General features: G+C 33.3%; 5 protein-coding genes across 6 annotated transcripts; 2 read left to right on the forward strand and 3 right to left on the reverse strand.

Moving 5' to 3' along the window:
- Positions 1–3,684: 3,684 nt before the first annotated feature.
- LOC130970358 (L-ascorbate oxidase homolog) lies at positions 3,685–7,169 on the forward strand. The gene is made up of 6 exons (XM_057896429.1): positions 3,685–3,912; positions 3,987–4,096; positions 5,270–5,540; positions 5,620–6,068; positions 6,161–6,526; positions 6,613–7,169. The coding sequence occupies exons 1-6, from the start codon at positions 3,775–3,777 to the stop codon at positions 6,902–6,904; spliced, it is 1,626 nt and encodes a 541-aa protein (XP_057752412.1). The 5' UTR covers positions 3,685–3,774; the 3' UTR covers positions 6,905–7,169.
- Positions 7,170–7,830: 661 nt separating this feature from the next.
- LOC130970890 (uncharacterized) lies at positions 7,831–10,850 on the forward strand. The gene is made up of 6 exons (XM_057897074.1): positions 7,831–8,367; positions 8,572–9,228; positions 9,413–9,853; positions 9,972–10,144; positions 10,262–10,445; positions 10,530–10,850. Exons 1-6 carry the CDS (start codon positions 7,963–7,965, stop codon positions 10,623–10,625), a joined length of 1,956 nt encoding a protein of 651 aa, XP_057753057.1. The 5' UTR covers positions 7,831–7,962; the 3' UTR covers positions 10,626–10,850.
- A 153-nt stretch (positions 10,851–11,003) lies between these two features.
- Positions 11,004–13,080, reverse strand: LOC130970906 (uncharacterized). Of its 2 annotated transcripts, XM_057897075.1 has the most exons (6): positions 12,824–13,080; positions 12,336–12,714; positions 12,102–12,260; positions 11,846–12,018; positions 11,610–11,715; positions 11,004–11,303 (listed from the first exon to the last, which is right to left on the reverse strand). In XM_057897075.1, exons 2-6 carry the CDS (start codon positions 12,687–12,689, stop codon positions 11,274–11,276), a joined length of 822 nt encoding a protein of 273 aa, XP_057753058.1. In that variant the 5' UTR covers positions 12,690–12,714; positions 12,824–13,080; the 3' UTR covers positions 11,004–11,273. The 2 variants fall into 2 exon arrangements, with proteins under 2 accessions (XP_057753058.1, XP_057753059.1); XM_057897076.1 differs by lacking the exon at positions 12,824–13,080 and having other exon boundaries at positions 12,336–12,815.
- A 1,205-nt stretch (positions 13,081–14,285) lies between these two features.
- LOC130941542 (probable F-box protein At4g22030) lies at positions 14,286–15,768 on the reverse strand. Its single transcript, XM_057870097.1, has one exon. It carries the CDS (start codon positions 15,730–15,732, stop codon positions 14,446–14,448), a length of 1,287 nt encoding a protein of 428 aa, XP_057726080.1. The 5' UTR covers positions 15,733–15,768; the 3' UTR covers positions 14,286–14,445.
- A 5,441-nt stretch (positions 15,769–21,209) lies between these two features.
- On the reverse strand, positions 21,210–22,638 carry LOC130943932 (probable F-box protein At4g22030). The gene has a single exon (XM_057872063.1). The coding sequence runs from the start codon at positions 22,629–22,631 to the stop codon at positions 21,360–21,362; it is 1,272 nt and encodes a 423-aa protein (XP_057728046.1). The 5' UTR covers positions 22,632–22,638; the 3' UTR covers positions 21,210–21,359.
- Positions 22,639–25,324: the final 2,686 nt, after the last annotated feature.

Raw genomic sequence — 25,324 nt, forward strand, 5'->3', positions numbered from 1 at the left:
GATTCTCCTATTTTTCTTCATATCGTCATCTTTTTTTTGTTATTCATTTTTTACTTTTATTATTTTTCTTAATTTTTTGTTTTATCATCTTAACAAAAATAAAAATAAAAAAATTAGAAAAATCAAATAAAAAAACACATAATATTACATAATCATCGGAAAGAATAAGAAAAAAAAAAGAAAAAAATGAGTAAAAACAATAACAATAAAAAAATGACGATAAAAAAAAATAGGCAAAGAAAAAGAATAAATACAAAAAATAAATGACCATTTATATCTATAAAAGATAAAAATATTGACATATGTATCTATACTAGATCAAAACTAAACTTGTATTTACGTAAGATGTCTTTTGTGTGACAAAAATACCTTACGTGGTACTCCAACACTCCAAAGATAAGGTATTTTTGTCACGGAAAATATCTTGTGAAAGGTATAAATTTAGTTTCGATTTAGCATGGATATATATACGTCAGCGTTTTCATCTTTTATGAATACTCATTTATATTAGTGTGGAGTTAGATACGCTCTCATTTTCTCATTAATCAAATTAATTTTTGTTAGATTTAGACCAATTTAATTAAATTTAATTACTAAAAAAATTTAAATTTATAGTGAACATGATAAAACAATAAGAATAAGTTTGTCCTTTACTGGTTATATTTTATGTTAGACGAGGGAATCCAAATTGACAGTCCAGAAGAGTACAGACGCATGTGAATTCATCAAACCTCGATGTTGAGTGAGTATAAAAATTGGATGAAATGAAATACTATATGAGCTGTGCTGTGCTCTGTAGGCTTGCACCTTCCAGCCTTCCAGGGTGCTCAAAGTATAAAATGGATTTAGATTAGATTAATGGGCACCACTTTGGGAAACATGTGATCTGATCCAGACGGTCCATTATTAAGACTCTGCAACCCCCGTGCTCACAAGTCACAACTCAATCCCATTTCTTATTTTCATCTTCGCTTCCGAACAAAATAACCCAGGACCCGCTTCTCCTCTTCTCACTTGTCGCGCTGCCCTTAACACAAATAGTATAGTTTTACTTTACTTTTATGAAATTTATTTTTTTATAACACAACTAAAGTTTATAAATATTAAATTGACGAAACTCAACTTAATAATTTAGACAATAATAAAAATAATGTGATTAAATAACAAAGATTATATTTTATAAAAATATATAAAAAAATTTATAATACTCTTTTATATATTATAAAAATTTATTCAAAAAATTATTCATATAAGAGATTTTACTTATTTTCTTTCATATTTTTTAATCATTAATTCTATGCAAAATTTAGTATACATTAACAAATGTCTAAATTATTTATATAAAATTTGTTAAAATTAGTGATATGAAAAATAAACAAATTACTACTTGTTTAATATGTCTTTATATCAAGTTAATAAATATCAATATAATTTTATCAACTTATTAAATTATATGATAAGTTCATAAATATCAAGTTAATTTTATTATTAGGTATAAGGATTATTCTCCACGTACAAGTACTATTTCATATAAGTCATACAAGTCATTTATATTTACGATATTTTTACGTTTTTTTTTTTTGTCTTTTTTTCTTCTTCTTTTTCCGTGGTTCCTCTTCCTCTTCCTCTTCCTCTTCTTCTTCTTCTTTTTCGCAATTTTTCTCTCTCGTTATCGTCGTCATCAACACCACCTCTTCCTCCTTCTTTTTTTATTGAAATTTCTTCTCCCCTTTTCGTTTTCTCTTTCTCTTTCGTTAAAATCACCAGAAAAAACGAAGAAACATTATTCAAGGTATTGTTTTACTGGTTTTTCTGTATTTTTTTTAGATTGTCTCTGCCATGTGCCTCATCTTTAACTAGCAAAACATTAAAATATTTTAAGAAGAAATATACTGTCTTTCTCCTATATTGGGTGTATTTTTTAAATTCTTTAGGTGTATTTCTGTAATCCATTTGGTGTATTTCTATAATCGTTTGGTTTATTTCTGTAACTGTTTGGATGTATTTCTGTAATCCTTTGGATGTATTTCTGTAATCGTTTGGGTGTATTTTTGTAATCGTTCGGGTGTATTTCTGAAGTTCCATCATCTTCAAAAAAATTTCAAAACTTGATTTCAGAAATCATGAAAATCGAAAAAAAAAAAACAGAAGGAGATCGAAGGCAAAGAGAGAACGCACGAAGGAAATCGAATAAATTTGACAAGAAACTCGAAAAAAGAAACAAAAATGAAACACGGAAAGATGGTTCAGTGACGCGCATGTTAGATTTGGCCAACTTATAAGATTTGTAAGCCAAAATGACTTATATGTGTAGCACTCCTCTATGTATAATTTGTTTTTAATACATGATTAAGTAGCAACTTGTTCATTGATTAAGTAAAAAATTACAATTAAGGTAGCTTATTTAATTTTGACCAAGTCAAAAATCGCAACCTAGTTAGTTTGATTATCCAAATTACTACTTTATCAATTTGTTTTTCTAAACTTATCAAGTTATATATTAGTAATTATGGTTAATTAAGTTGAAACTTTCATATGTCATTATTTGGTATTACTTTAACCATTAGCTATAAATTTTGACTTTAAAATTAAAAGAAGAATTTTGCTTCTTTCAACAATAATTATAAATTATTAAATAATTTAATATATTTAACTAAATAGTTATATAATAATTTTTAATTATAAATTTTATGAAAATATAAATATATGTGAGTTTTATTTTTTTAATTATTCGTAGATTTTTCTCAATTTTTATGAAACTTTATTATCACAAAAACAGATAGAATAACAAGAATAGATACTAATATTAAAAATTACATAATTAAAAAATGGCATTATCACACTCTTACTTTTATCCATGAAGATATAAATCATATAGCACCAACTTAAAAAAAATGTGGCCTTAAATAAAAAAGCGACGGCTCAAAATATTGAATGCAATATAATTTCCTTCATTAGATTAAAGTTAAATCAATCTCTAAAAAATGTCTAATTTTTAAATTTCTCTTTAAAATATTTTATTATTAAATTAGTTATTCAAAAATTATAAATTAATTATTTTTATTTTTTAATTACTTAATTAGCATTTTTTATCAACAATTAATGATATGATATGTTAACTCATATGATACATTATACTTAGTATATTCAATTAGATGTTAAACAAATATATTTATGAAAATTTATCAATTTAATATCATTAAGTTATATTAGGATTATGATTTATATAATTAAAAAAATAGACTAAATTAATAAATTTTTATAAATATATATAATTAGTGTCTAATTGAATATACTAAATATTATGTATGTTGTTAGTTAATATATAATAACATTAATTATTAACAAAAATTATTAATTAAGTGAAAAAAAAACAAAAATAATGATTTAATTTTTTAAAAATTAATTTAATTAATAATTTTTTTTAAAAACAAATTTAAAAAATAATTAATTTTTTGGAGACTAATTTGTACATAAACTCTTCCTTCATTAGTTGAATGGGATGCAGTGCACTGGCCAAAAGAGAGAATCACATTAATTTGCTCTGGTTGTCTTCGTAGAATTGCGCTAAATTGCGAATACTATTAGTCTATTACTAGTTGTAGATGTAATAACCTACGCCTAGTGAGTCTGTGAGTGTGTTGTGTTGTCAATTATTAATAACATAAATAAATAATAGAACGCCTTCGGTATACATAACAACTGACAGATCTACGCTTTCCAAATCTCAAGCAAACAACACTCTTCCTTTCCAGTTGAGTGTGTGTGCAAAAAATGAGGCCATGCATTCTTCTCTTTTCTTCTCTCATTCTTCTTCTTCTATCCTCTTCTGTAAACTCTGAAGACCCCTACAGGTTCTTCACTTGGAAGGTCACCTATGGTGACATCTACCCCCTTGGTGTTAAACAACAGGTACTCCTCCATCCCTTTTTCTTTCCTTAACAACTTACTAACTAAATAACCGCTTTTCAATTCCGTTCTTGCAGGGGATCTTGATTAACGGCCAGTTCCCGGGTCCTCATATTGACGCCGTTACTAATGACAACTTGGTTATCAGTGTCTATAACTACCTCAGAGAACCCTTCCTCATTTCATGGTACACTTCTTCTTCTTCTTTGTCTAAGTCTTAACATTCTTGCGTGTTATCTTCATAGTTGTTTTTATTTATTTTTTGTTTCTCATTAAAAGTAAGATGCAGGGGAATGTATGCTACTACATCTATTATTCAGAATATTTAAAGGTTCTTCCCTTTTAGTTCAGACACCCCATGTTTTTCGCTTTCACTTTACTGGTTGTTCACGTGCATTATCTTCTCTTGGATTGGATATATAGGGAACTTATTTTTCAAAGCGTCATTTTTTTCCCTATACAAACTTGCATATTTGATCTTTTTGGGTCGTTTGTTTGACAAAGTGCTAACTAAAAAAAGATGTCTAATAATATTAGCTCGCGAAGGGATTTATTATTATTTAATTTAAAAATTTCTTAGAAATGAGATGAGAGCATAGAGGCTTAGCCTGTCTTTTTGGGAACTTTATCAAATTTCTCTTTTAATTGTAAACCCCTTTCAAACAAACAGCCAATTAGAAATTAGAATCCATTATCGGTGGTGATTTGTATTTTGTAGTCAAATTAAATCACATTCCAATATTAATTAACATATAAACATGAATTTTATGGGTCTATTTGGAGTAGCTGTCAACTGAGGGAATATATAGATGGATCCACAAGTAGATAAAAAAAAAAATAAAAAATACACGGAGTAGCTGGCAATTTAAGAATTTTGGCTGTATTGACAGCATCTTTTGGTGTAATTGATTATTCTTTACTTTGGGACCAAATTGGTTATTGAGCAGTCAAAATTGTAACAGAATAGAAGTATTCCCGAAATAGGATCCTCTGTTGCAGATTTCTTAAGGGGAAGTGCTAGTGTAGATAATCTACCTTGACTCATTTTTATAGTTTACATATCTTTGTACCAGCTCTTTTTACTGTTGTATTTATGTTAATTTACTTTCCAATGATACGTAAGAAAGGCATCTCTGGTTCTTGATTGAGAAATGGATTCAAAATAATTCTAATCAATCATTTTTAATTTTGAAAAGAACAAAAGTATTTCAATTGCTACAAATATGGATTATTAAAAAAAAATAAGACATGAATTTGGATATTTCCCTTCGACTTAAGACCTAACAAAATTAGCATTTTATTTGACATATATGCATAGTTGATAGTTGATAATGTGGAGTGATGCTGAGTTGTGGTGCAGGAATGGGTTACAACACAGAAGGAATTCATGGCAGGATGGAGTGTCTGGCACAAACTGTCCAATCCCACCTGGCAGGAACTTCACTTACAATATCCAAGTCAAAGATCAGATTGGCAGCTTCTTCTACTTCCCTTCTCTTGGAATGCACAAAGCTGCTGGAGCATTTGGCGCCATCAGAATCTGGAGCCGCCCTAAGATTCCCGTCCCTTTTCCTCCTCCTGCTGGTGACTTTTACATTCTTGCTGGAGACTGGTTCAAGCTAGATCACCATGTAAGCCCGGTTCCCCCTTCTCTATACATTCATCTCAAATACACTTTCTTCTTCTTTATGTAATTCTTGATATTTATAGAGACTGAGACGCCTCCTGGAGAATGGGCATAACCTTCCATTCCCTGATGGGCTTCTTATCAACGGACGCGGTTGGAATGGAAACACATTCACAGTAGATCAAGGTAAGACTTACAGATTCAGAATATCAAACGTGGGGCTCACAACATCCATCAACTTCAGAATCCAAGGCCACAAGATGAAACTTGTGGAGGTCGAAGGATCTCATACTCTTCAGAACACCTACTCCTCCCTTGACATCCATCTTGGACAGTCCTATTCCGTGCTCGTCACTGCCGATCAGCCTCCCAAGGATTACTACATTGCTGTATCTACGCGTTTTACCAGACGGGTCCTCACAACTACGTCTGTTCTTCACTACAGCAATTCTCACACCGGGGTATCGGGTCCTGTTCCTGGAGGCCCTACCACTGATATCGTTTCATCTGTTTTTCAGGCCAGAAGCATCCGGTATACACACGTTATTGCGATAGTCCTTTCTTGAATTACAAGCAATTTGATCAAATTAACTAATAACTAACATGCTTCCATGTTCAAACCAGGTGGAACCTGACAGCAAGTGGACCAAGACCAAATCCTCAAGGATCTTACCACTATGGAATGATCATACCCACTCGAACCATCATGCTCGCAAACTCTGCTCCCTATATCAATGGCAAGCAGAGGTTTGCTGTAAACAGTGTGTCTTATGTTCAGCCGGATACACCATTGAAACTCGCGGACTACTTCAACATTGGTGGAGTCTACTGGGTGGGAAGCATGCCTACCAACCCCACCGGGGGCAACGGTTATCTCCAAACTGCAGTGATGGGGGCAAACTTCCATGAATTTGTGGAGATTGTGTTCCAAAACTGGGAGGATACTGTGCAGTCATGGCATATTGATGGCTATTCGTTCTTTGTTGTAGGGTAAGCTTATCATACAGTACACTTGCATTATATAATTTGTTATTACAAAAAGTAAGAATTTGTGTGGATTGAATTGAATTGAATAGGTTTGGGAGTGGGCAGTGGACGGTTAATAGTAGAGGAAGCTACAATTTGAGAGACACAGTAGCAAGATGCACAACACAGGTATATCCAAGGTCATGGACTGCAATATACATGCCATTGGACAACGTGGGAATGTGGAACATAAGGTCTGAGAACTGGGCAAGGCAATACTTGGGACAACAATTTTATCTCAGAGTATACACACCTTCAGGATCATGGAGGGACGAATATCCGGTGCCAAAGAATGCACTTCTCTGTGGCAGGGCAACTGGTCGTCGCACTAGGCCTTTCTGATTTTATTCTAGCTACTTACATTTCTATCGTGTCACGACAGGGTGACACCATTCATGTCCATTTAATTCTATTAATTTATGCTTACCATATTTGCGGGGATTTTAGTTTTACTATCGACAACTCATCTTCAGCTGCTCATTTTTTTAACGGATGGTGCACAATTTGTGATCTATGCTTGTAATGTTGCTTGGCCAACAAAATTCAACCACAATCGAATAATTCTCCTTTTTTTTTAAATAATATTTGCAGTTTGCTGCCAAATGTTGTACGCATTAAGTTCTTTTAATCCTTATTGAAATATTACATCATTGTGCCTAATAGAAATTAATCAAAGCTAGATAGAGATACGAATTTATATTTCAATTGACAAAAGGTCCTAATTTCGAAAATTCTAATTCTAATATGGTAATTCAACAAGCGAAGAGTCAAGTTGGTATATTAATATATACACATATATATAACAATTAACAAAATGTTCTATGTATATTAAAAATAGTTACTAAATTAGTTGTTATATATTTATATATATTAATTTATAATTTTTTTCCAATCAAATAATCAACTAAAATAATCCTAAAATAATCAAACTTGTGGCAGACGAATAATTAAAATTGTTTATAATAGTATAATAATTTTTTATGAGATATCAAAAATTTATTTTTTAAAGCCAATAATTGATTAGGGGCTAATTTTTAGGAACATAATTTAACCATTAATTATCTTCATGAATTTTTAGTGGCACAGCCACCTGGGGATACACATGAAGTGTATGAGGCACAGGCACCACCAAACCACACAAAATATCTAGAAATTTTTTCTTTTTATTTGGGCCATGTTTATAAAAATTCTAATAGGCCAATTTCATTTTTTTAGGCTATAATCTACCAACTAATCTAGTGAAGCTGAAATATACGCCCACAAAGCCCAATCCAACTAAAACCCTTCTTCAACCTCATCAACGAAGCACAGCATCATTCGCGCCTTCGCGGTGGACGGTGGTCTTCCTCCATTCATCAGAACGGAGTCGCACACAATTTGTCCCATACGAAGCAGGAGCCATGGCGGACGTAGTGCAGTACAGAATGGAAAGCATGCTCGATGAGCTCGACGACCTCGAGCAGCGCGGCCTCTTCAGCCGCCTCGAGATCGCCGAGATCGTGAAACAGCGCCGCAAATTCGAGTACAGGCTGAAGCGGCCGTGTCCTCTCAAGCAGGACTTCCTTGCCTACGTGGACTATGAGACTCAGCTCGACGCCCTCAGCGCCCTCCGCAAGAAGTCGGTTGCTCGCGAGCTCAAGAAGCAGGGTAACAAGAAGCTCAGGAAGTCCAAGTCCGATGCCGCTGGTATGCGCAGAATCGTGGAGATTTATGAGCTAGCTTTGAAGCGTTACAAGGGCGACATTGATCTCTGGTTTCGCTACCTTGAGTTCTGCAGGCAGAGGAAAAACGGTAGAATGAAGAAGGTAGCTTCCTGTTAATCATTTCATCTTAACCTAAAATTATAGATATACCTGATTGTTTAAGACATATATAATAACTTTTTAATTTGGTGTGCACATTACACAGGATTATTAAAGGACGAATTTATGAATTGTGATTTGTTTTAAGAGTTTAATTTTGTTTATGCTTAGGTGGTATGAGCATTTTGGCCTTTTGAAATTTTGTAGGCACTGGCAAAGGTTATTAGGTTTCATCCCAAGGTACCTGGAGTTTGGATTTACACTGCGGCTTGGGAATTTGATAATAACTTGAATGTAGCAGCTGCTCGTGCTTTGATGCAGGAAGGTCTCAGAGTTTGTCCAACATCAGAAGACCTTTGGGTAGAGTACCTTCGGATGGAACTTGTATACCTAAATAAGTTGAAAGCGCGCAAGGTTGCTTTGGGCGAGGATGAGGGGACTCTCACTCGTGATCCTAGAACTGCTGATGAGAAGCAGTGGAGAGATGAGAACAAAGAGTTGTTTATGACCCTTGATGAAAAAGATAATAGTGATGAGCAGAATGTTGAGGGTGGTGAGTTGAGGCAGAAACAAGAATTATTTGAAGAGCATGGTATGAACATCTATCGAACTGTCTACGAAGGAGCACTTGAAGCTGTTCCTTCAAGTCTCAGTCTTAGGAAGCGCTTTTTTGAGATATTGGAGGGTACAAATTTAGCGCATTATGAAGATTTAAGAAAGGATATATTGCATGATATGAAGAGGGATTTTTCAACAAAACCAGAATTCTGGAACTGGCTTGCAAGGCAAGAATGTGACATTGAAAATATGCTGGTGGATATTAGCGAAGAAGTCCTAGATCCCCGGGTGCAAAAAGCAGTTCAGGTATGTTCCTGTAAGCACTGAACTGGATGAGCAATAGTAATTTGAATTAAGTGACTGAGATTTGTCAATGCCTTGAACTTAACAATATCGACAAGGAAGGATGTTCTAAGGAAAATATTGATTGGATCATTGTCTTGTATGCCATATTGATGTATTGAACTTTGGGCTGTTTTTGATTTTGCAGGTTTATGAGGAGGCTTTAAAATCTGTTCCTTCAGGTGTCATGTTTAGCATGTATGCAGAATTTCTAATGGGTATTGTAGCTCCTAAAGGAGAAAATAGGTTATCATCTGGTCTTTCAGTAAAATATACATCCCATTTACTTGAAGTGTATGAAAGGGCTGAAAGCATGGAGTGCATTACTGAATATCTTGCTTGCAAACACGTGTCCTTGTATTTGCAGTTGAGACAATTGGATAAGGCAAGGAAACTAGCTAGAAAACTTAGCAGTGGAAAACTTGCTGAATCAGTTCAGTTATGGGAATTAAGGATCACTATAGAAATTAGATGTATCACAATGAATTCGACATTGCCAAGTGATGCTGATCTGCAATCCCTCTTTGAACTCCTTAGGCAAATTCTGACAAAAGTTAGTGCTTCCAAGTCAGAGAATTTGTGGGTACAGGTATGCTGTCACAACCAGTTTCTCACTTCCCTTCAATCAGTCTTGTCGCATATAAAGTCAGCTTCAATCATATTACCTCACTTTATGGTATCTATATTGTTCTGTCACTCAAATGCAGGGACTTAAATTCTATGCAAATCAAAGAGAGTATTTTGATAAACTAGTGGAGATATCGGTTGTAATTTTGACCAGAGATGGTGGCAGTGAAAATGGGTTTTCCCTTTCAGCTGCCATTGTGAACTTTATACTTCAAAAGGATGGAATTCAGCAGGCCAGACATATATATAAGCGGTATGTGCTGTGTGGCATTAGTTCAGCGCAATGTTTTACTTATAACTAAACATGCTTCATTTCTGGGAGATTCTCTTTCTTGTTTCCTTTGATTCCTGAATTGGTTTCTTATTGCAGATATGTAGCATTACCACGTCCCGGGCTTGCTTTATATAAAAGCTGCATTGACTTGGAAGCAAACTATGCATCATTAGGTGATAAAGATGGTCTCGTAAATGCCAGGAAATTATATGAATCTGCACTTGCAACTTATGACCAAAATGTCAGCTTGTGGCAAAATTACTACCGAATGGAGACCAAGGTAAAGTTCTTCTGCTTGGGATGGTTATCAATCAAACTGAATAGTGAAGTATATGACTTTTTTTGGGGGGGGTTTATTTTGCAGATGGGAACATCAGAAAAGGCTACTGCAATCTATTGGCGCGCAAGGAAAATACTCAAAGATGCTGGTGAATTTATTGCATCCACGGATTTGTCATGATAATTTACAAATTTCAATTAAGATCCTGGCTTATTGCAGTCCAATTTTGACCACTTTTTTTCCTTGATAAATTTGTTGTTATTGACGAGGCTATACTTAAATTTGGTATTTCATCTCGAGAGGGTGACATGGAACTTTCTCCTTCTTGGTTGTCATTGTAACTCCCTCCACCCCAATATGTCTGTTGGGTATTGCTAATGAGATGTTTCACGCATTATAATATCATGTATAGTCTTATACCAAAGTGGCAAGACTGCTTTCATTTACGTTATGCGGGATTTTCAATTGCAGGAAGAAAAATGATTAGAAAGAGAATCGCATAACGTAAAACCGAAACGTAATGTAGAAAATATTTAGCATTAAACTAAAATTAGATAGTGGGAAAAATAATATACTTTTTGTTGTAGAGGTTGATAATTAACTTTTTCACCAGCTTCGTGTCATGCACGAGGCTAGCACATAGAAGGCATTATATATCATATATTAGTCTATTAAATGTACAAAGTAAAGCACATTCCACCTAGGTGGACTACAGGAGATTTTTTTTTTCTTTACTATATACTCTTTTTTGGGAAGAAGAAGGTGGGTGGGTGGTGGGAACTGAGGAGGGTAAGTTGCTGGGATACCAGTTGAGTTTTTTTGGCGCTTTTATACTTTTGGCCACTGTGGACTCACTACCTGCAACAACCAGTTGACCATATGTGTAAGTAATAATGAACAAGGTTAACCAAAACACACAAGAATAATCGTCTCTAAAACATACATATCATTCTCTGTTCACGAATCTCATTTCTTCCTTTTTTTTGAGAGAATTAGGAGAGGCGAAAAAAGCTAAGTAAAGAAACCATTACTAATAGGCTATATTAAGTACTGATCAATCAATAGTCAATATGCAGAACGGTTAAACACATTACAGTCCCTACTTGGCTACTCCCTTCCCTCTCAAGACAATTGATCGCCAAATGTAAAATGTAAATTGCTAACCTCAAGTGTGCTAAAGACTAATCTCATCCGGCTAGCAACAACCGATGGTTCCTCAGCTTGACCCATCACAGCTGTTTGTTCAAGTTGAAGAGTCTTTACCGGAAGCCTTCAATAAAAACAATGTAAGCAATATTGTGAACATCCAACATGCTTTTTTCTCACTTGTAAAGGTTACTACTCAATTAACTACACTCAGATAAGGAAAGATAACAAGTGTTTGCAAGAAAGAGTCTCACCAAGCCATTCCCTTCATATAATATGCATTCGCTATAAGAGCACAGAAGCCTTTCCACTGGAGTCTCACTTCATCTGACACTGGAGGCGTCGACGACCATCTAACAATAGTTGGTTGTGGTGTACACAAGATTGTGATGAATATAATGCTTAACCAAAAAATGCACTCATCAACCTGCATGAACATTAAGACAACTATAGATCTAGGACCAGCACAACTCATGAACCATCTAGTTAAAATTCAAAGCAGAAAACTACCTCCTCTGAGATGATCTTAGATTTCAAGCTGGTGCTTCCACCGTAACTTGACATTGCTTCAATTTCAGTGCCAGAGTCCTTTATATCAGTAAGCTCTTTCCTCAATCCTTCATCAGTGCATCCAAGTGCATACGCATTTACCCCCGCAGTGATGAACTCCTAAGAATTAAGACAAATAAATCGGTTACTTGAATATAGAGAAGCAAGTTAATTAGGTTATGGCAGTGGACATACTTTTAGATTGTCACCTCCACCACGATCAATGAAGTTCCGGTAACGCCTAAACAAGCTGATCGCTATGTTGCGCGAGGATCGATATTCATCCTCCGATGAGATGGAATCGTGCAACCCGCAGTGCCATAGATGAAGGCTCTTGTGGTGCTTATCGCACTTGCCGGAGAAGGAGGAACTATGAAATATATTGCCACAGGGAGTAGCAGAAGGTGGTTTAGGAAAAGCAGAATTGCAATTTATTATAAAATTAACATTATTTGTTTTATAATAATTATAAGTTTGGTGCAGTGATGGTGCTGAATCTTGATGTGAATGGCACTTTAGAATAGCTCTGGGAGCATTCACCGTTAGCATGGTTGAACCATGATACTGTTCCCTTCTACAATAATCAACAATAGAAAAGCTTAAGCAGAAAAAAGAAGAGAGTTTGCGTTTTATTTGGTTAATAATATTATGGATAAATGAGAAATGGAGTGAAGAATGGATACCTGGTGAGGGAGTAATGAACTTAGGCGAAAATAGAGATTTGGGGAAAAGTAGATGAAATTAAGGAATGTGAGGCGAGGGGCATGGCATAATCGGAACCACGAATTCTACGAATGGCTTCGGGCTTCTGAGGATCGCTTTCATCTCTCAATCAAAATATCCCGGATTTCTTGGCTCTCTCTCAGTAATCGTTACGTGTATTCTTTCACCGACTAAACATTGCTATTTGCTACCACAGCCTTCTCTTCTCCGACCACGGCATCCATCTTTTCCCGTTGACCGTTAAAATGAGAGTATTTATTTATTTATTTAGCAAAGATAGGAGACTCGAATCCACAACTTCTTAATTGAGTATGTATGGAGAGAGTATGCCATTTGAGCTATTATTCATTGGCAATTAGTGTATTTATTAATTAATTCTCTTTTTTCTTTATACATAAAATAGATATGTATTTTTTTGGTGACATAAATTATATATGTATAATAGTTATAAATATAAGGTTAGTAAAAATGATAAATGCCTAATATTCTAATTAAGAATTTTTTAATTTAAATATTTGAAATAAAAATATACTTTTTATAAGTTATAAATGATGAAGAATATCTTAAGAAGAATTTTAGTATAAAATACTTTTATATAAATAATTAATTGTGTATTGTCAAATTAATAAAAGAAATTAATTGAAAATTCAATTCTTTCAAAAGAAAATGTACTAAACTCTTCTTATATCTCATTGTAATAAGATAATAGATAAAATAAAATGCTTTTGTTGTTTTATTTATGTAGTTCATTTTATTAGAAACCTTTTATAGAAAATATAACAAGAAGTTTTTGTTTTATATCTTTTTCATAAATTATTGTTGAAACAAATCTGAATTGCCATCTCCTAGAGAGTTAGGTAGGTCTTTAAAGATGTCTAAACGAGAGAATTTTTAAAATTGAACAAATTAGATTTAGAAATTGATATATTCAAATTTTAAAGAGATTAGAAATTTAAATATATTTTTAAATTTTTAAAAAATTTAAATATTGTAAACTAAAATATCAAAGATAAATTTATTTTTTTTCTAAATTTAATTTTATAATTATTTTTTTATGTACACCTCACGTCTTTGTTGCTTGGGAGTATATAGGATGTATGCTTTCATAATTACCAAATCATCTTGGATCGTTACAATATAGTGATAACAAATAAAGGGAATTTAAAGATACTTATAATTTGGTGTCTAATTTTTGTTTAATTTATTTTTTATTATAAAATTTAAATATTTAATAATTATTTATTATTATACTTTTAAAATTAAATATTAATTTTTAATTTTTTTAATAAATTAAACAAACATTTTAACAATCACCAATAAATAAAATAAATTTCAACGAACACAAGAATGTTGCTATATGACTTTCGAATCCATTTTGATTTTCAGCTTCAAATGTCAACACGTACGGTACGATTGTCAATTTTTGACGAACAATAATGAAATTATTAAAAATTATAATAACAGCAGGCATTGCAAGAATATCCCAAAAGTACTAACACTTTCCATTTCCAGGTTAGGATTACTATGTATATACAAAAAATAATTAATCAAGATATAGTTAATTTGCCTAATAATAATGTAATTAGAAGATCTTGCTAGCAAATTCATCAATGGGAGTTCCCTCTATACGAGAATAAGCCGACTTTGCAGCAAGATCTCTCAACTGTGACAAACTCCTTCCCAATTTCAAAGCCAGCTTCATCTCAAACAACTCCCCATCCTCTCTTTCCTCAATCTCTTCTTCAATGGTTTCTTGGATCCAATCTTGTGTCTGCCTGAAGAACCCTGCGGTGCTCCTATACATCTCAGCCACCATCCCAACCTGTCCACCATGCTCGAATGCATTCACCGCCGTGGCCAATGCCCCCGCCACGAGAGGAACAACACTTGCCCATGAACCTTGCCTCACGAAACAAGACCCAACCGCCGCAATTCCAGTGAGTAAAGGACCTGCAATGGCGAGAGTCTTGTTGATTTTCAACACCAAATTCCCTAATCTCTCATAGTCCTCCACGTCCTTCTTCTTCATCACTTCAACCACCTCTCTCATTTCCATTTCCAGACCCTTATCCCATCCATTATTATTTATCTCTCCCTTTTTTTCGTTGAATCGGATGGTTCTTCTCTTTGAAGAAGGCCACCAAACAGCGGGTTCGAATTTCTGAGGGAACTTTTCAAGCATGGCTCCAAGCAAGGGAAGAGGGTAAGCTTTGTCAAGTGCCAACACCTTCTTCATTGAACGCTTCACGTCTTCCTTGCTGGGATTTCCAAGAGCGATTATGGTTTCGATTTCGGCCTCAAGCTGTTTGAACAGCCTCGTGGCATTGCGTTGCTCCTCTGCAAGCTGTGACGGCTGGATCTTGTTCATGATGACCACCATTCCCGTGGCTGCAGAAAACAGAAGCGCAGAGGATAGTTTCAGAGCCAAAACTGGAGCACCGGCCGCGGCGCCACTTGCGGCTGCCATGCCGCACATGACGGTGGCGGTGAGAGTGATCATGTTTATGGAGTTGAGAAGGAGGGTGTTCCAGTTGTTACGCTGCTCCCCCACGTTGTGATGCATTTCCACCCTGTCTGACACTGCTTCTAGAATCGCATAGAGCTGATGCATGGTAGCTTTTGATTTTGATGAACAAGTGCAGTTAACATTGTTGCTTGAATCATTGTTATCTTGCAGTACTGGTAAAATTGATGATGAGTGAGTGAAGCCATTGTTGAGTTCCTGAAAGAGAGTATTGGTGGTTGGTAACGATGGTAGTTTTGGAGCTCTGGGGAAGTTAGGGACATGAATAGCGGCTTTGGCTTGTAACATTGCTTGTTTTTGTGAAGAAGATGAAGTAATCAAAGACGAAACCTGTAAAGAAGCCATATAACATAAGGATTTAATTAATTTGTGAGTTGCATTGGATGAATGAAACTTAGGTAGTGTCCCAAATTATATATAATGAGTGTGAAAATGAGAGGCAGGGGTCAGATATAGAAACTAAATGTTGACTGGCTGTTGGGGTTTGACATAAACCTAAACAATTACAAAAACTTTGACAAATTCTAAATAGTTACTCGGTTACTACTACCACCAATCCTATTCCATGCCCTCGGTTTCAAACTACATACTCACCTAAACTATAGAGACTTTTATTTATTTATTTATTTGTGGTCGTTAATTAATTAATTAATTGATTATATATAGATACTTGCTCCTTAATTATCTTCGGTATTTATTTATCAACTATATTAGATATATATAAAAAACCAATCATCAAATTATTCGTCCATATAAATATATATTAAAATATCATATACATATTAAAAATAAATTAACAATACATATATTTATATAAAAATTAATTATTTTAATTTGTTGACTAATTTATTTTTAATATACAAATAATATTATTTTATGCTTCGTGCACACTGCATACCCAAAAACTGAGATTTACAATAGAATCGAATAAGAATAAACATAAGCATTAGTCCATCTAAAAACATTAGTACAGTTATCAATGAGGAAATATGGTCGTTAGAGTATTATAATGCTTTAGAAATACATTTTAAAAAATTAAATCTACGCTCAATATTAAAAAAGCAAGGATTTATGAATTATATATATATGTATTCTAACATGTAAAATTTCTTTTGTTATGTCAAGATTGTATTTAGTATTAATAAGTAGGATGTGCATTTTGGCGAACAAGTGTAAATGTAGACACGACATTTCATATAGTACTCACTATTGGAACCTCACAAGAGAGCATATCTACTCATCCTGCGATGCACATCTTTCTTCTTGGTCAGATGACTATATATTATATTATATTATAAATGAAAGAATAAAAGAATTGAATAATAGGAAATAGTCAACCATAGAATGAAAAGGCACATGCTGATGTTGCAATGTATTTGAACCCGGGGTTTTCGATAAGATATGGTGGCTAATGCAGTCATGCTTAAGCATTTGTTGTTATATTATCCGTTATGGAGATCAGTTTAGGATCGGATCACCTATGTGATAATGTGAACATAAATTTACAGGATCAGAATACTGAGTTGAAGATTTTCTTACTCCAGATTAGCGTTTTTCTTCTTTGCAATATAAAGATTATACATAGATAACATACTTTAAAATATATTAAACTCTTTATTTATACTATTTGTAAAAAAAAAATCGAGTTAATATTTAAAATAGCCTTTAAAATTTGTCTTTTAATTAAATTTGACTCTGTAATTTTTAATTGATCCAATTTATACATTAAAATTTAATTTATTATTTTTTCAATTTGTGAATTCAATTTATATACAGATATGATAGCACTCTTTACGCCATTGAGACCCGCCCGTAATAATGCTGGATTACGGGAATCATATCTCAACTTTAGCACCATCTCTCTCACATCTTCCAACTCATTTACAAAATATCTCCAATTTTCGAGCATATTAGACTAATGATTATATAAAATATGATTTATTTGATTCATCTACTTGAACTTGTTGAATATGTTAAATCCAGCTTCGACAATAAAATTTCATTGCTCTTTGTTGATCTTTATTAGTATGAACCTCCAAAGATCTTCACTTGAATACACTTTTTTTTATTATATTTTAATCAAATTCATAAATCAATCAACAATAAGATTAACAAAAATAACATCCATGAATCAACTATTAAAAATTAATATAGAATATTAGAATAACTAAAAATAACTTACTTGTTGATTATTGTTGCAGCGGCATAATCGAGTAGTGTAGCTAGTAACACCCACGGACGACGAACAACAACAACCACGCACAACTCAAGCACTCATTACTGGTAGAGGGAGTAGCAGCGAGAGACCTGAGCAGCTGAGGTGAGTAAAGAAGGACGACAGAGGCAATTTTCGTGAGCAAACGAGGCCGATGAGTTTGAAAAATTCTAAATTAATTTGATGATAATCAAACCTTATTAAAATAATTAATTACAAAATTATTAATTTGATTTTTAGTTCACATTTATTAATTAATAATTTTGTTGCTTGCAGATTTTGTTATTGAGCATAAAAAAAACTTAAAGTCCAAAATGATTGGCAAAAATAATCAGTCTTGTGCAAAAATATTTTAAAATATGTGGCTGAATTATTACTACGATAGTTGGGCCAGATTTTGTTGAACAAGCCCAAATTAAATCTTTGGTGAAAGACCAACAAGCTTGGTCCGAATTGAAAAGAAAGAATGAAGGAACTTTGCATGTTTAGTTTGGTTACTTTCTTATCTCCAAAGAATGGAATTCAAAATCAATTAACTTGAGGTAATGCCTTGGTAAATGGAAAGAGAAAAAATGAAATTGATTTGATGGCATTAAATGAGTTTTACACTTTATTAGGCAAAAAGCATGGGAAGTTGGTTTTAATTGATTTCACACGTTACTTCCAAAATTTTTCTTTTCTCTTTTCTCTCTTCTCTCTTTTCAATTTCGGTCACATCCATCAGAGAAAGATGGAAAGAAGAACAAGCTATCAGATGAAGGAAGAAGGAGCTAGAAGCAAGAAAAGGGCTAAGGTAATGATATCCTTAGCAAAAAGAAGATCTACAATATGGTGTGGCTGAGATCTTTACCACATATGGTAAGATGTGGTGAAGAAGTCTCAAGATCACCATGCTTAAAAATGGTGGAAGATCCAATTCGGTCAGAGAAGAAGATCCTGGAGTATGGTTCGTCTCTACTTTTGTTCATCCATCACAGAAGGTAACTACTGTAGCTACGTGGAAAAGAAGCAGAAGATAGAGCAAATGGAGCTGTCAAGGATCAAGGGTTCATCAAGGGTCAGAAATCCTTCTTGGGGATCAAGTCAAGATGGAAGGCTCAAATTGATGAAGCTTGATGAGTTGGGATGAGAGTAAGGTAATTGCATGTTGGTTTTTGCATACGATTTTCTCTCTCCTCTCTCTGTCCGAACCGGTTTGATGATTGAAGAAGAAGAAGTTGGCTTAGTTTTCAACCGTTTCAATCTTGGAGGCTTCCCCTTCTATAAGGGTGAACAGCTAAGGCTTGAAGTAAGGAGAAAAGAGGGAAAGCACAGAGTTCTCATAGCTACCCAAGCTAACAGAAGTTATTCTCCTTCAATGTGTTTCATATTGTATTTTTCTGTTTAGTTTTGTCTGTCTTGAGTCTCATGAAAAAAGACAAACAGTGAGGTTTGTATGAAAAAGCCATAGAGTGGAAAAAGGCAGAGTATACAAAATTAAAAAAAAGTCATAGATGTCCTAGAGGTCCTTTGTACATCTGTGTTGTGTTTCATGATTTTGTGAGAATCCCCTTGCAAGTTGGGTTAGCACTTAGCAGTTGAAAACTTGGTAGGTGACCAAGTCAAGTTCAGGATTGGGGATAGATTCTGGACTTGTCTCGGATAGGAAGGGTAGTTCCTAGGGAGAATTGGTGTCTGTAATCTGTTTGATTATAGTGAAATTCCATCATTGTTGTGATGGAGACTGGATGTAGGCTGCACTACACTTAACAGCTGAACCAAGATACTTTTAAGTGTGATTCTCTCTTTCTATTCTACTCAATATCTGATTCTGTTCGTAGGAGACAAAATTGAAAAATATCTCCTCACTGGTTACGAGACAAAAAGAAAAAGTCTCTTGACTAGTGACGAGACAAAAAAAGCAGAAATATCTCCTAAAGCAATTTAACAGGGCAGCAAGAGTTACTCAGCAAAAAAGGGTTAAGATTCAACCCCCCTTCTCTTAGCCATTGATAACCATCAGAGGTGTTAGGTTGGGTGCAGTGATGACAGACGACGACAACACATTGCAGAAACTAGGTAGCACAACTCAAAGCCTCGAGCACTCCCCAGTAAAGGCACGATGAGACGCAAGCAGTCGAGCACAGATGAAGAAGAGTGGCGACATGAGAACTCATGATACGAGGATCCGACGAGAGGCGTGATGACAGCGGTGACTGTGCGTTGGCGGTGAACGGAAGTGGACTCAGCTACTGAGGTGAGCTGTGATGGTGTGGTTGGTGTTTCAGGATGAGTAATGAGCTTTCAGCTGTTTGTAAGAGAGATTAAAATGTAGAGGTGTGCTTTAAAACTAGTGAGAGATTGAGTCAGATGTCAACTAAACTAAATTTGCCATATCATTTTTTCGGTGACGGAAATGGATGGAAGGCCAACTTGAGTTATATCTTAAAGTTTTAGGGTACAAATTAAGTTGATTGGAAATTAGGGGACCAAATTGAATTCAATGTCAAAATATTTCAGGAATTATTTTTAGTATTAACTCAAAAATTATAAAATAAATTTAATAAATTTGTGTAAAATGTAGGTAAACATTTATCTGAATATGATTTAAAATATATTTTTATGAGCTAGCTTAGGATAAAAATGTTGGGACTAACTAGATCTTATAAATAGTATCATATTAATAATAGAAAAATTTAATAGTACAGTGCCTAGAAAATTTGTGTTTAACTTATCTTTAAGCTAAGGTGAAAGGTGAAAGAGTGGATTCTATAATTTATATGTGTCAAGCAATTGTAAAATTAAGCATGTAAAACGACATCTTAATAATATATTAAATGATGATATCCTACCCGCAAAAGGAATAATAATATCCAGAGCTAGACTACAAAAACCGTTGGCAAGTGGATGAAGGCTTTGGATGTGTTCGTTTGAACGGTTAAACACATGCAGAGCATGCATTTAATTATATAAATTAAAGTACTGCTATACTTATTAATATCAGTTATACATTAAATTTATTAATAGTAGTGTATTTGTTTCAAAATAAATGCGTTAGCAAGTTGGTGAATAAATATCTGGTAGGCATGAAGTCCTGATGTAAAACCCCTTCCTACTTTCTAATGAATTCCAACTGTTTAAAGATAAAAAGTATGCCAGGTCTTCTTTTTCGTTAATATCATTCATCTGAATGGATTCTCCTCAGTAGTTCTCTACTCCAAAGTAAAATTTGTTGACGCCAAATGAATTCATAGAGCTTAACATATATATATATATATATATATAAGCATTAATTATAAGTCGGCTTTAATTTATGATAATAACTGCTTGTCAAGTCAAATGTATAATATTATATCATAAAACAAATTAAAATAAAAGCTGTCAGAGACAGAAATTCTTAAATTACGAAAGAAAAAATATAAATAAATATTTTTTAATCAATTAATTTTAAATAATTATAATTAATAATAATTAATTTTATATTTTTTAAAAAATAAAATTTAAATCATAATTAATTAATATAAAATATAATTTAAAAATATTTGTTGATTTATTGTTGATTATATTTTTGTTAATTACCTGTCGTAATTGACTATGAAATCAAATAGCCTAGGGGACCAAATGTAAGTTGCGAAAAAGAATACGTATTATTGATCTAAGACTGCTTTGTTTACAAAATTTAAAGCAAAAATCTAAAATGGACACACAGAATGAATGAACGAACATATATGTACATTTATAATTCTAATTAAGAAATATAGATATAGTTAATAAATGATTAGAACATCTTGCTTGCAAATTCATCAATGGATATCCCTTCGACTCGACAAGAAGCTGATTTAGAAGCGAGTTCTCTGAGCTGAGACACACTTCTTCCCAATTGCAAAGCCACCTTCAATTCAAACACTTGTCCATTCTCTCTCTTGTCAAAATCATTCTCTTCAAGCGTGGCTTCAACTGTTTCTTCTAATTGCTTGAAGAACCCACCGCAGTTTCTGTACATCTCAAACACCATCCCTACCTGCCCGCCATGCTCAAAAGCGTTGACTACAGCTGCCATTGACCCAGCCATGGCAGAAACCACACCTGCACCGTTATTCCCCGTCACAAACACAGATCCCAAGGCTGCAATGGCAGTGAGCAAGGGGCCTGCAATGGCCAGAGTCTTGTTTGCTTTCAGTGCCTTGTTTCCAAGCCTCTCATAATCTTCAACATCTTTTCTCTTCACAACTTCAATAACCTCCCTCAGCTCCATTTCTAGTTCTTCACTCCACCCGTTCATATTCATCAGAGCCTTTCCTTCTTGATGATCACTTTTGGTCTTGTTGTTCCTTCTTGGCCACCAAACAGCAGGTTCGAATTTCGCAGGAAACTTTTCAAGCATAGCCCCGCCCAACAATGGAAGCGGATAAGCTTTCTCGATGGCCAAAACCTTTGCTACTGAGGACTTGACATCTTCTTCGGTTGGAACTCCAAGAGCGAGTGTGGTTTCGATTTGAGTCTGAAGCTGCTTAAAAGACCTAGTTGCTTTGCGTTGTTCTTCAGCGAGTTGCGAGGGCTGGATCTTGTTCATCACAAGAAGCATTCCAGTTGCTGCAGAAAACAATAGGGTGGAAGATAGGTTAAGTGCTGAAATGGATGATGCCCCGCCGCCGCCGTGACTGTCAGCAACCGCAACCATTGTTGCTGCAGCAAGTGTAATCATGTTGATGCTGTTGAGAAGGAGCTTGTTCCAATTATCACGTTGTTCCCCAACGTTTTTGTGAATCTCAGCTCTCTCAGCTACGGCCTCCAAGATTGATAAGAGCTCAAGGGTCTTAATGTTATGATTGTGCTGTAACATTTTTGAGTGTGTGGTGCTCATCACATAATCTTGAACGAGATCTCTTGAAGAAGAAGGTATCTTTGGCATCGAGAGATTATTATTGAAAGGTCTGCTATTTAGCTTTGGAATACGGATTGCTGCATTTATTAGTCTCTTTGAGGAGATGGAACGAGAAGAAAGCAGAGTTGAGGGGTGTATGGAAATGGTGGAAATGAAAGCCATCATTGAAGGAGAGATTATTAGACCAAAGAAGCTAATACTATTAATCTATTTATATTGAAGGGAAATGACACAAGGAGGATCGGAAGAGGTCAAATCAATTAATCAAATCAAAGAATATAATCTAAGCCAAGGAAATTGAATAATTAAATTAAACTTAAGTCTTGTTGACTGAACAAATAAATTAGATAGGTCTTGATGAATTGGTCGCTTCAAAATTTCCAGCCATTGGCTCAATTGCGGTCTATATATCTCACTCATCACCTTGCCATCCAAGAAATAATACAAATTTATTGATAATATTAAAAAAACAAAAGAAAATTAATTTTTTTTGTTTAATATTTATTAAAATAAATTCTGACTGATTTTGTGGTTAAATTATATATATATATATATATATATATGTATATGTATATTATATGTGCAGTATGCAGTGTCGTAATGTTTCACTTACGTGGGTAACTTTTACTTCTTCAATGTAGTGGCTAATTGACTATATATATATACCTTCATTATTCGTTTTATTGTGTTGAATGCTTGAATTCCAAGCTAAGTAACTGTCTTTGCCCAAACTAATGTTGTGCACTCAGATAGATAATTTTGAGAATTAAGATTTCGTTAGACTAAATCTCTTGCAGACTTAATCAGCATATATATCAATATTCAAGAACTAGTCTATTGAGGGTATGTATGTGTGTTTGGTGTTTTCATAATACGATTGATTTATTTATTTATGAGCAAGGCTATGAATCAAAAGAATATTAGCAAAAAATCAGCCAAAGTACTTGAGTGAATTTAAAATCTCTACGAGTTAATATATATGGATGTTTCTTCTACGTATCAAAATGTTTTTTTTTTCATACTAAATGAATGTTCTTTTATATATTTTTCGAATTTTTTTGTATTACAAATGTGAATGTCTCTATTTTTTTAAAAATTTCATATTTTTTTAAATTTTATAAATATTTAATTATTTTTGCTAAAATATAATTGGATGTTTCTTTTGTTAAGTATTAAGATTTTTTTCATATTAAATGAATGTTTTTTTATAATTAATACTGACAAATAGTAATTCTTCTCCAAGTTCATTCTTCCAAGATGTAACCTGACCTCCTTATACCCGTAATAGGTATTGATATTTATCCAGATTTTATTTTCTCATTCTCGGTTGACAAGGTTGAAGCCATTCTATCAAATTTTTTCTAAATTTTTTTAATGAAAATTAATACAACCCCCCAAAAAAAGAGAAATAAACCACATAACAAAATTGGAATTAATTATATGTAAATATGTTTGTTGTTTGTGAGAACCCCTTAAATCATTACATTACTACTTGATTTAAAGGGTTCTCGACAATTCCATTTTTTCTTTATTCTTTCTATATTCATATCAAATATATTATATATAAATAGAATATCGAATATATACTAAAATTTCTTATATATTTTATATATTAGTATATTAGATATGTATATATACTTATCCGTACAAATATACCTGCATCATTATCAAGATCTATATTGTATTATATTAAGAAAAACACACATAATGCATGTGAGAATGGATTGGATTGATGAGAATGAATGATGACCTCCGCGGAGAAGCCACGAATTTCTCTGAGAACGATTTTCTCGAGGTCATTAACGCCAAGCGTGGACATGAAATTTACCACGCGCCGCGCATGGTCTATAGCTTTCTAGCACGTTAGGATGTTTAAGACGGGATAGAAGGTGGTCGTACTGGGGTGGCAGCCTCCGGCGTCGGTGCGCTTGTTGAGGGCGTCGCGGAGAATATGGAAGTCGCCGGCGCTTCCAGCAGCATTGGTGAGAGAGAGAGGAATGTTGGAGGTAGATAGGTTAATGTGAGAGAGAAGATGAACGTTTTTATAGGTTTTAATTAGGTTTACTTAATTAATTTTAAATTTTTTAAATTTTGAATTTAAAAAATTTAAAATTAATTATTGATATAAATTAATATGATTTTGTTTAGTTTTTGGCTAATAACCTCTTGGTTCTATATACTTTTTCTTTATTTATTTATGACATTGATTCTTGATTTTGATTTTACCAGAAGAACTGCCATTAAATAAAGAATTTAACTAAAAATTCAAAATTTTCAGTTAATTTTTTTAAATTCTAAAAATTAAACCCTAATTCTTAATCATAAATCCTACCTATTAAGGAAGAAACTCTCAAAAATACCCTCAACACATTTTTAGATACCCACAAAAATATTCTTGAAAGATTAAAATAATAAAAATATCCTAAAAAAAACAACTAAGAAGAATATTAATAAGTGATAAACATTTCTTTTCTTGCATTATCATATATTTGTGCACTAGCTAACTTTTTTTTCCACTAAAAATGTTGATAATTATTTGTTTGTTATTTATGTAAAGAAAAATAAATTTTTTTATTATTTTTGTTATATGTTTAAATTTTTAAAAATGTTTTTATTATGTTGATTTTTAAAATAAGAAATATTTTTTTTAATATTTAAATTTTTTTTGGTAATTAGTATTTAAATCTTTTGAATACATCTCAGTAGTTTGCTCACTAATTTTTTTTTGGTTAACTATAAAAAAGAAACAAAAAAAACAACAAGGAAGAAAGACTAAGTACTATTGTTTATTAGTCTAAAATTTTACTAATTATGGCCTTTTTGTTTATGCTATTTATTTATTTTGTGTATATGTCAAT

The sequence above is a fragment of the Arachis stenosperma genome, chromosome 1 (genome assembly GCF_014773155.1).
Source record: "Arachis stenosperma cultivar V10309 chromosome 1, arast.V10309.gnm1.PFL2, whole genome shotgun sequence".
Classification (NCBI taxonomy): Eukaryota; Viridiplantae; Streptophyta; class Magnoliopsida; order Fabales; family Fabaceae; genus Arachis; species Arachis stenosperma.